Source organism: Equus przewalskii, chromosome 26 (assembly GCF_037783145.1).
Source record: "Equus przewalskii isolate Varuska chromosome 26, EquPr2, whole genome shotgun sequence".
Classification (NCBI taxonomy): domain Eukaryota; kingdom Metazoa; phylum Chordata; class Mammalia; order Perissodactyla; family Equidae; genus Equus; species Equus przewalskii.
This window is the reverse complement of record NC_091856.1, coordinates 18,110,683-18,121,334: the sequence shown is the minus strand read 5'-3', so window position 1 is coordinate 18,121,334 and position 10,652 is coordinate 18,110,683. Positions and strand designations below refer to the sequence as shown.

General features: G+C 51.4%; 1 protein-coding gene across 5 annotated transcripts; it reads left to right on the top strand.

Moving 5' to 3' along the window:
* The first annotated feature begins 7,559 nt into the window (after window positions 1-7,559).
* On the top strand, window positions 7,560-10,407 carry HDHD3 (haloacid dehalogenase like hydrolase domain containing 3). 5 transcript variants are annotated; one of them, XM_070595096.1, is made up of 4 exons: window positions 7,560-7,809; window positions 8,233-8,393; window positions 8,793-9,001; window positions 9,343-10,407. In XM_070595096.1, exons 3-4 carry the CDS (start codon window positions 8,974-8,976, stop codon window positions 10,254-10,256), a joined length of 942 nt encoding a protein of 313 aa, XP_070451197.1. In that variant the 5' UTR covers window positions 7,560-7,809; window positions 8,233-8,393; window positions 8,793-8,973; the 3' UTR covers window positions 10,257-10,407. The 5 variants fall into 5 exon arrangements, with proteins under 5 accessions (XP_070451197.1, XP_070451200.1, XP_070451199.1 ...); XM_070595097.1 differs by having other exon boundaries at window positions 7,573-7,809; window positions 8,296-8,393; XM_070595099.1 differs by lacking the exon at window positions 8,793-9,001 and having other exon boundaries at window positions 8,296-8,393.
* Window positions 10,408-10,652: the final 245 nt, after the last annotated feature.

The window sequence follows — 10,652 nt, the reverse complement described above, 5'->3', positions numbered from 1 at the left end:
AGGGTGGTCGAGAAGCCCTCCCTGAGGTTGAGGGACTAGGGCAGGTCCTTACGGGAAGCAGAGGGAAGCACGCCAGAAGCCACGAGAATGACCCAAAGTGTGCAAAGATCCTGCGGTGGGAGGGGGTTGGCAGGGCTGCTGGGAGCAGGGTGAGGAAGAGGAAAGTGGGCGACAGGACTGGAGGCTACAAGGGGAGATCCTACACCTTGTAGGACCTTGGGTTTTATTTTGTGTCTGACACAAAGCCGTCTGAAGGATCTTAACCAGAGTTATGTGTGGGAAAACCAATTTCCCACATTCTGCTGCTATGCAAAAATGGAGGGTCCCAAGAGACAGTCTGGTTGAGGGGCTATTGCAGACCCCGGTGAGTAATGACAGTGGCCTGGACCAGGGTGGTGGCAGTGGAGAGACAAGGATGCAAATGTGTTCAGCACACATTTTGGAGGCGGAATTAACAGATTTTGCCAAAGCTTTAAATCTGTGGGAGGTGAGGGCAAGGGGAGGGGAGGAAACAAGGATGCCTTCGCGGGTTTCTGGCTGGATCGACTGGGTGAGTGGTTTCAATTCGTTCTTCTGAGACTGACACGACATGATGTTTTCCCCAAGTGAAAGTTAAGGCCCATTTAAGGAGGAGTCACTTTGCAGGTCCACCTACCCATCTGCAAAGTGACAAAAAATCCCAACTTTAGGGCCAAAAAGCAAGTTCAGTTTGGACCTGAGAGTAATACAGCCCCTTTCAAAATTTAGAATTATGAACTCCTGGCGGCTCCTACAGTCAGACAGTCCTCTCTGACTCCTGGTAGTCTTTCCTAGCACTGTCGCCGACTTAACTGAAGATGCGAGCTCAGCCTTTTGAGAGATGGTCCGCTGAAGTCAGGGCCTGAAGAGTTGCAAAGCTTCACCTTCCAAGGAGCTTGAGCCTGGATCTACCACCTGGGGGCCTGAAGCACTAATTGGGGAGCAGCCATTGATGGGCCTCGGGCTTTGACCAGACCAAGACCTTTTGCCATCTTAGCTTCTTGGCTTCCTGTCTCCTGGCCCCTGAACTGCTTTCTGGTTAGTCTGCAAGGGCAGCTTTTTCAAGGCCATCTCACATTCATCATTGCCAAGCAAATGGGCTTGGCTCTCTTCTAGGCACAGAGAGATGGGAGACAGACACTGTCCTTTAGGTACAAATGTTACAGAACCAAAGCTGGTCCGCTTCTTGGTGAGTTGAAATCAAAGCCTTCACCAGAAGTAGTTGTCACACGAAGTCACGTTTATTTGCAGCAAACCAGGAGCCCATGGGGAATTATTTCCAAAGCCGTGGGTCCCCAAGCAAGAGACAGCAGGCGCCTTTTATTTCGGATGGGGAGTGAATATTCAAAAGGGAGAGGTGGGTATTTGCTTGCGCAGGCTCAGCTGGAAAACATGCTTCCACATACATTGCGTGTTATGATAATAAGGCCTAAGCTGCTCCTGGGGCAGAGATCTTCTCGTTAAAATAAAGTAAAGGTCATCTCTTGGGCACTTCTGGGCCCTCTGCACAGGTGTCCCTTTTGTGGTGGGGTTTGGACCGGTTCAGGGTGGTTGGTGATTGCATCCCAACATACCTAAAAAAGCAATTTGGAGAAACAGTTAAGTGCTTCCAAAACCTCCTTTGAGTTCCTGAGGGCAGTTCGTTGGTGACGCAAACAGTCCACAAGAAGCAAACAACTCTGTGTCCAGACCTGCCCGCTCCCCTGGCGGGGGGGTGGGAAAGTGGTAAACATCGAGTGGAATGAGGATGCGTCTCCCTGAGGAGAACCAGGCGGCAGACATCCCTCGTGACCAGTGATGTGCTGTGAAGGAGGTCACCGGGACCTGATCTGGTTTGAGGATCAGAAAATGCTTCCCTGAGGGACTGACGTTTAAGCCTAGACCTGGAGGATCTAAGCAACCAAGCTATGACGTGTCTGGGGAACAGCATTCCAGGCAGAGGGAAGAGCAGTGCAGAGGCCCTGGGGCTAGCATGAGCCGGAAGAACACATGGCTGGTGTGGCTGGTGCACAGGGAAGGAGGGAGGAAGAGGTGACCTGAACTGAGTGGAGAGAAACCGAGGCCAAACCCTGCGGGGGCAAAGGCCATGTTAGCCTTTTGAGGCTTTATTTCGGGAGACAGGGAAGCCATTTGAAGGCTTTTAAACAGGGGAATGACTCACTCTGATTTGCATCTTTTGAAAGCATTTTAATAAGACTGGCAAAGGGCAGGTGAGAAATGTGGCCTGGGCTGGAGTTGGGGACACTGCGGGTGGAGAGAGGGGTGGATTTAGGAGGTAGATTAGATGTGAAGGACGATCTTGGCTTGAGTTCCTGGGTGGCTGATAAGCCATTTACTGAGATGGGGAAGCTTGGAAGAGGGTCAGGGTGGAGGGGGAGTCCTAAATTTAGCTTGGGTGCACAATGAGGAAGCTATATCTAGAGAGTTTATATGACTCACCCAAGGCAACAACAAGTTTGTGGCAGAACTGGATCTAGATTTCCAGTCACTGGAAAACAGCACAGCTGGGATTGGAACCCATATAGCCCAACTCCAAGGCCTCTGTGCCAGTACCCCTAACCACTGTGCCATACCACCTCGTAATGAACAGTAGCAAAATGATGAGTCTAACGATGCTATTATTAGCTCCAGTAATGGGGATAACCAAGGGGCTGAGTTGTCTTCAGGCATCGCAGTCGATGTGGGTGGCATCCTCTGGAGTCAGGATTTGTCACCTGCGTGCCAGCCTGGTGTCTTCTCCAGGCCCCCACCCCCACCCCAGTGTTTTGTCTACAGAGGCGATAATGGCCAGGCAGGCAGCAGGAGTGGTTTGGGTGGTCTTGGGACCTCTGGCTCCTCTGCAGTCCCCATCTCCTGCAGTGTGCCTTGCTCTTGCCTAGTAGTAATTTTATTCTTGGGCAGAGAACTCAGATTTCATGATCAACAAGGCATACTATTCTGAGACTTCTAGATGTCACATCCCATTGGTAAGCATTAAGGGCCTCTCTTAACAAGACTTGGTTTTCTTATTTCCCTCTCAGATGTGCCAGCTTGGACTGGAGCTTGTCTGTTTCTTATGGGACCTCCCTGTAGGCCACAACAGATAGCCAACACATTCCACCATCCTCACTTTTTGCTTTACTAGGATCCCTAAAACTACGACCTCAGTGGGCATATGGTTGAGGATCCCAAAAAACAACAGGCATTTTAACCAGCCACTTTACTGCCAATTTCCCCACTAGGGAAGGAGGAATCCTCACCTGCTCCATACCCAACATGGACTCTGCCAATTCCACATATTAGGGCCTGTGACTTGCAACACCCATACTCCGTATTGTTCTGGGTACTCTTGGTTGCAAGTGCCAGAAACCCCAGTCGACGGCAAAAAGGGAAACGATTGGTTTTCATAACTGCATCGTGGTAAGGTCAGATGTGGTTGGGTCTAGGGTCAAAGGTTCCCATGGAGGACTCTGTCCCTTCCCAGCTCTTATCTATGTTTGCCGCAGCTTGGCTTTATTCTAAGATGGACTTTTGCCGCTTGACAGCAACATGATGTTTAGATGGTCCTTAAGACTGACAGTCCCAGAGAGAGATCCTTTTTGTCCCATCATTCACATAAGAAATCTCTGGACGTCTCTGATTGGCCCCGCTGAGGTTACATGACCAGCCTCTTTGTAAACAATGGCATGGAAGACGTGGTGCCGTGATTGGCAAGGTCTGCCTCATCACGCTGAGGGCTGGTGGGGTCTCAGAGCTTTTGCACCAGCGCTTCCCTTCGCCTGGAATGCTTTTCCCAAAATCTGGACGGCTTTTAATTTATTTAATTAATTTATTTATTTTTATTTGCTAAGATCTTGGCTTAAGTATCACGTCCTCAAAGCAACCCAGTCTGACACCCAATTTAAAGTCATTTTCCAGTCACTCTGCATTAGGATTCAAGTCCAGTGGATATGACAAAAGCCAAAATAATGATAGCTTAAGATGGAAACCTCTTTCTCTCCGAGCAGTCCAGGGCTATGTCAGCCACATGGTGTTGGGGCTCATGGCTCCTGCCTTGTTCTGTCATCTTCAACACCTCTTGGCTTCTATCTCATGATCAAAGACGGCAGGTCCAGTTCCCACCATCAGCTCCTCTTTTCAGCTAACAGGAAGAGGAGAAAGGCCAGTGGAGGGCATGACCCTTCTTTATAAGGGCGCAAGCAGAAAGTTGCACATGTCACTTCTGTCCCCATGCCCTTGTCTGTACTTAGTCATATGGCCACACCTAGTTGTGTAAGGCAGGCTGGAAAATAAAGTCTAGTGGGGCAGCCATGTGCTCAGCTAAAACTCAGGTTCAATTACTACGGAAGATGGAGAGAATGAATATTGGGGCAAATGGCCATCCCCACCACGTGGTGTTCTTGTAATCACAGAAACAATGGTCAGAATATCAAAGTAAAGAGGTCCTTAGAGAGCATCTAGTTAAACGCTCTAATTTTATAGATGGGAGACAGACCCAAAGAGGAGACTTCTCCAAATTCACACAAGCCAGTGGCAGACCAAGGCTGGGATTCAGGTCTCCTAACTTCACGCCCAGTGCTCAGAACTGGGGAAGGGATTGTGATGGTGTTAGGGTGACAGGTTGGACTTAGAGGAACTTTAACTCTTTATGTATTACCTTAGCTTCACATGCATTTTTATATTCCTGTATTACATCTAACAAGGATATATTCACGTGTTATTTATGTAAATAAAAGTAAATGAAAACTTGGCCAATACATATATGAAAAGGTGTTATCTTTATTAATCAATGGAGAAATCAAATCAAAAGCACAATGCAATACCACCATACATCCATCAGAATGCCTAAAACTTTTAAAGATAGACAATGCTAACAGCTGAGAATGTGGAGCAGTTGGAACGCTCAGACATTACTGAACCATTACATTATCAACCACTTCAGAAAACAGGCCCTATCTACTCAAGCTGAACATAAGCATTCCCATACAGTGGGAATAAGTGATTGGAAGGAAAAGGGGTTCCAGGGTTCTGGAAATGTTTTTTTCTTGGTCTGGGTGCTAGTTGCATGGATATGTTCACTTTGTAAAAAGTCAAGGACATGTACACTTCTTTGCATTTTTCCCTATGTATATTTTGTAAAAATTAACTTAAAAGATAAATAAGTGAAAATTTAAAAGTAAAGAGAGAGAGATGTATGTCTGGTGGGCCCAGCCTGCAGTTACTTAGTGCTGTAGTATGAGACTGTCAAGGAAGAAGCCCTCACGTAAGAAACTTGGTTTCTCAAAGAGAAATGACTTGAGCCAACGTCCAGTAGAGTGACATGGCAGGTGTCTCCAGGAGCAATCACCAGGCCAGGACACACTGGGCAGATCAAGGGGTGAAACCCTCTGAGGATTTCTGTCATCTGACTTAGAGAGGAAACTGTACCTATTAAGTGTACCCATTTTTGAACTGGCAAGTCAAAAAGAAGCTTGTTCCAGAAGAGCAGGGACCTCTCATTGGCTTTCCTGTGACAAAAGGCTCCTTTTTCTCTGCTGAAAAAGTTCCTCAGAGAAAGAGAAAGGCAAAACCTAGAGGACAGTTAAATCAGGGCCACAACTCCAGGGGGTGCATTCATATAGATCATAATGGAAATGCTCCCCTTGTGGAGTGAGTGCCCTGGGTTGAAACAGTTATGTGACCTCAAACCAAACCCTTAAGCTCTCAGGAGACTCAATTTCCTCATCTGAAAAGAATCATCATCTACTTCTCAAAGAGCTCTTCTGTGTGACCTGCTTTGATCCTGATGTAGACGTGGTCTATTTACATATGGAGAAACCGAGGTTTGATGGGCAAAGTTAATTATCTTGGAAATTAAAACTCATCCGGACTTCAGTTGGAAGTTATTTTGGCCAATGCCCCCATGTTGCATATTGGAGACTGAGGCCCACGTTTTGGGTGGCCAATTCTGATCCCCCCCCCGCCCCCGCAACTCCCACTTCTAGGATCATGCTTGTGACACATAACGAGTTTTTCCTAATGAGCCCCTGGAGCCAGGCTCTCGCTTTCGGTCTCAAGGGCTGTGACTCTGCACTTTGTACTTCCTCCCAGGCCCGAACCCAGCGAGTGAGGCAGTTCTGAAGTGAACAGACCAGCCTTGGAATACAGGAGGAAGTTTTGCTAAAAAAAAAAAAAAAGAGAGGGGTGGAGGGAAGGAAGAAAAAATTTTATGCATGTTTGTGTGTTCCTAGAAAAACGTCTGCTAGCTTAATAACCAAAGCGGCAGCGACCCCTGGGGAGTGAGTAGGGGTGGGACGCCCTCCCTTCCTCCCTGCCCCACGGCCTTTGCCCTTGCTCAGTAAACAGGCTGGGGCCCTAGCGCCATAGCACTTGCTAATTCCTCGCCTGGAGTACTTGTCCCTTAATCTGCACCTGGGTGCCATTCAGATCTTTGCTCCTGCCCTAACCATCTCATTCAGAGGCCCCCTGCCACTGTTCATGGGACCATTTTGTTTTATTGCCTCCAGCACTTATCACTGTCTGAAATCTTGTTTATTTCCTTGATTTTTGTCTGGCCCTCCCATGTCCCATGAAGACAGGAAGCCCCTCTTGTTTCCTACTATCCTCAGTGAACGACAGGTCAGACACAGAGCAGACAGATGCTCAGTAAGTAGTTAGTGAATGAGGCTGGGCTTTAAGCTTTTTACTTTGCACACTTTGTATTTTTAAACATTTTTGAGATGAGACTGATGGCTTTTTTTTTTTCACCAAAAGGGAAAAAAGCAGCTAGTTTACTGCAGAGGACTCTGCCCTTAGCAAATTGTCTTGAGTTAGACAGGTGTCCAACTGAAGGCACTTCCTTCCTGGTACCGACTGGGGACTCAGACCAGAGAGGGGCAGCGTCTTGTCCAAGTCCACATAGCACTCAGCACGCCAGGGAGGGACCCAAATCACCCTCTTCCCAAGTCAGCCTGGGCACCTCCCAGGGGTATCTGGATCCAAGGGAAGTGGAGGGGCCTGGAGGAGAGAGAGGGGAAAGGGGAGAGCTCAGAAAGTGGGCCAGGGGAGGCTGGCTGGGTGGCGGAGTGGTTAAGTTTGCACGCTCCTCTATGCTACCCAGGGTTTCTCTAGTTCGGATCCTGGGCACGGACATGGCACCACTCATCAGGCCACGTTCAGGTGGTGTTCCACGTACTACATCTAGAAGGACCCACAACTAAAATATACAACTATATATTGGGAGGATTTGGGGAGAAAAAGCAGAAAGAAAAAAAAAGGAAGAAGAAGATTGGCAACAGTTGTTAGCTCAGGTGCCAATCTTTAAAAAAAAAAAAAAGAAAGTGGGAAGAGGGAGTACCCGGAGGGCATGGCGGGGAGAGGGTACCAGGCAAAGGCTAGACGCGGAGTAGGGGGCAGAAGGGCTTGGGAGGGGAACTGGGAGAGTGGGGTCTTACAAGACGCGGAGAGGGTGACGGAAGGGACGCCTAGGATCGCGGTGACGGCGGGTGACCGAGGGCGCGGGGTCCAGGGAGGTGCCGGTGTGGCGGGAGGGGGCGGGGCGGAGCAGCGGGGGGCGGGGCGAAGAGGAGCAGTGGGGGCGGAGCGAGGCGGAGAGGCCGGAGAGGAGCAGCGGGGGGCGGAGCGGAGTGGGCAGGAGCCGAGACGCTAGAGGGCTGCGATCTGGAGAGGAGCCCTCCGTGGAGTGCGTGGCCCTTGGGATCCCACGAGCGAGGGGCGGGTCTGCGGCTCTGGGGGGCTGCCAGGCGTCTGCGCGTCTCCCCGAGCCTGCGTGCGGCTGAGGCTTCCCACGTGACCGGCTTTCCTGCGAGGCAGGTGGGTCCTGGGCCTCTGGCATGGCGCCGAGCCTTCGGAGCTCGCTGGAGCCTAGAAAGTCCCCAGGAGTCCAGCCCCTTCCGCCCCGGGTCACCCAGCTTAGGGCAGCTCTGAGGGCGGGCGCTCTGGACTTTGCCGCCACCGAGCCCTGGAGGTGGGGAGGCAGGGTGAGCAGTTCAGGCTTGCAGCCCGGATCCCCAGCTCTGGCTTCCAGAAATGGAAAACGCTGTGGGTCGGGGGCCAGAGCCCTTAATTCTAGTCGTAGCTGTGCCCGTGACTCCCTGCGTGACTTTGGGTGAATTCTGCCCCTCTCTGGGCCTCCAGTTACCCATTTGCAGAGTGAGAAGGTCTTTGGATGGGTCTGCCTACCTTCCAGATAGAATTTATTTCCTTGACATACTTCCTCTACGGCTTGTTGCCCAGATTCACCAGCCAAGTCCGCCCCTCAGCAACACTTTGGCTGCACTCTGAACTTTGGCCCCCCAGGTTTCAGCTGGAAGCCTGGGCTTGTCTGGAATCGACTCTGGGGAGAGAAGCTGCATCCAACCTCTGGACAACAGGCTGGGGCATTTGCTGTGCACTGGGTGAGTAATCGTTTCCTGGGCTTTTTACTCAGGCAGATGTTATCACCTCCAGTAAAGATGACGCTGGGCTCAGAGGGGCTTAGAGACAGGTAGCACCAGGCAGCTCTGTCCTGCGCTGTACAGGTTCACCAAGTCGGATGTCTTTTTTAATCCAAATATGTCTAAGCATGATGCAGAGAAAGGGAGCACTGGACAGAGAGTCTGGAAGTTTGCGTTCTAGTCCTAGCTGTGCCACTGAATCATCTTAGGCAAGTGTTTGCCCCTTTCTGGCTCAGTCTTCCCTGACAGACAGTCAAGGGTTTCACATGGTCAGATGATCCGCCAGAACCCTGTCTTTGGCATTGCTAGCAATAGTAATAGCAATCCTAATTATTATTTTTTCCTACTTTGACACACAAGGCCCTGCTTGAGCAGCCCCTGTCTACCCAAAGCACCAGACTCCTTGCCCTGCCTCAGGACCTTTGCACTGGCTGTTTGCAGTGCCAGGAACACTAAACCACCTTCATTCCCCGCATAGTCATTCTTCAGATCTCCACTGAAAGTTCACTTGCTTAGGAAGTTCCCTGACGACAAGGACTAGATGGGGTCTCTGGATTTATATCCTCACGGTACATGCTGTCTTCCTTGTGTTTAGGTGTTTGTGTAGTTTTCTGTCTCATATCTGTATCCCCTATTCTCGTGGCCTGTAAAGCCACGAAAGCTGGAAATCTGCCCTGTTCCCAGGCATCTAGCACATAATAGATGCTCAGAAATTTGTTGTGGGACAAACAGGCAATCTCATTCAGTCCAACAGTCTTGTGAGGTTGCGTCCTTGTGCTTCTCTCATGCATGAGGTGCATGACATTCCTAGGGTCGCACAGGGAGTGGGCAGCGCCAGAATTTTAACCCACCCTGTCTCTGATCCCAAGGCCTGCACTGCCACCTCACTTGCCATGCCGTCTCATTTCAGGATCTTCTGCTGTGAAGACATTACCCAAGTGCCAGCAAATCGGACCCACCAGGCCTGGAAAGAGAAGACCTTTAGGGTGTGGAGGGGTGGTCTTGTCCAGCTCGGTGTTCCTTCACGTGGGGCAGAGCTGGGGTGGACCTGGCCCCCTCCTGCAGATCATGGCGCGCTGGCTACAGATCCGACTGCTGACGTGGGATGTGAAGGACACACTGGTCAGGCTCCGCCGCCCGGTGGGGGAGGAATACGCCACCAAGGCCCGGGCCCATGGGCTGGAGGTGGAGGCCGCGGCCCTGGGTGAAGCCTTCGGGCAGGCGTACAAGGCTCAGAGCCACAGCTTCCCCAACTATGGCCTGAGCCACGGCCTCACCTCCCGCCGTTGGTGGCTGGGTGTGGTCCTACAGACCTTCCACCTCGCAGGTGTTCGGGATGCCCAGGCAGTAGTCCCCATCGCTGAGCAGCTGTATGAGGACTTCAGCAGCCCCGGAACCTGGCAGGTGTTAGAGGGTGCCGAGGCCACCCTGAGGGGGTGCCGGAAACGAGGTCTGAGGCTGGCAGTGGTCTCCAACTTCGACCGGCGACTGGAGGATATCCTGGTGGGTCTTGGCCTGCGGGAACACTTTGACTTTGTGCTGACCTCCGAGGCTGTTGGCTGGCCCAAGCCGGACTCCCGAATCTTCCATGAGGCCTTGCGACTTGCTCAGGTGGAACCGGCGGTGGCAGCCCATGTTGGGGACAGTTACCACTGTGATTACAAGGGGGCCCGAGCTATAGGCATGCACAGCTTCCTGGTGGCTGGTCCGGGGCATTTGGAGCCTGCGGTCAAGGATTCTGTACCCCAAGAACACATTCTCCCCTCACTGTCCCATCTGCTGCCTGCCCTTGTCCGCCTGGAGGGCTCCCCTCGGGGACTTTGAGTCTGGCGAGGGAAGTGGCTGGGCCCAACGAATACTGGAGACGGGGAGCCCCTTCCTTCCTGAGATGTGGCCTTGCCCCTCTCCCTGCAGCCTCTGTAACGCATTCTGACTATAAAGCAGTGAATGCGGCCTTCACCCCTGGGCCACCACAGCTCCTGGTCTCTGAAACGGTTCATTCATCACACCTGTGTCCCTTTTCCGCCACGTGTCCTCCTCACCTCCTGCAGGACTCACTGAGGGCCCAGCTACCTTCCGACCCAGACACTTTCAAACTTTGCCTTAGCAGCAGGGCCCCTTTGTCATGGACCATCTTACGTGGAACCCCAACATCCAAAACGAAAAAACGAGAAACTAGTCCGGTTGAAGCAGAGGTCCTGGAGCCCCTCAGTCAGGCCC

Bases quoted from the DNA above. Each gene is read 5' to 3' on its own strand.
- HDHD3 (XM_070595095.1), top strand. From the start codon at position 8,165: ATGGGTCTGCCTACCTTCCAGATAGAATTTATTTCCTTGACATACTTC. The intron at 8,394-9,342 runs GTGAGTAATCGT...GTCTCATTTCAG, and splicing joins GGGCATTTGCTGTGCACTGG to GATCTTCTGCTGTGAAGACA.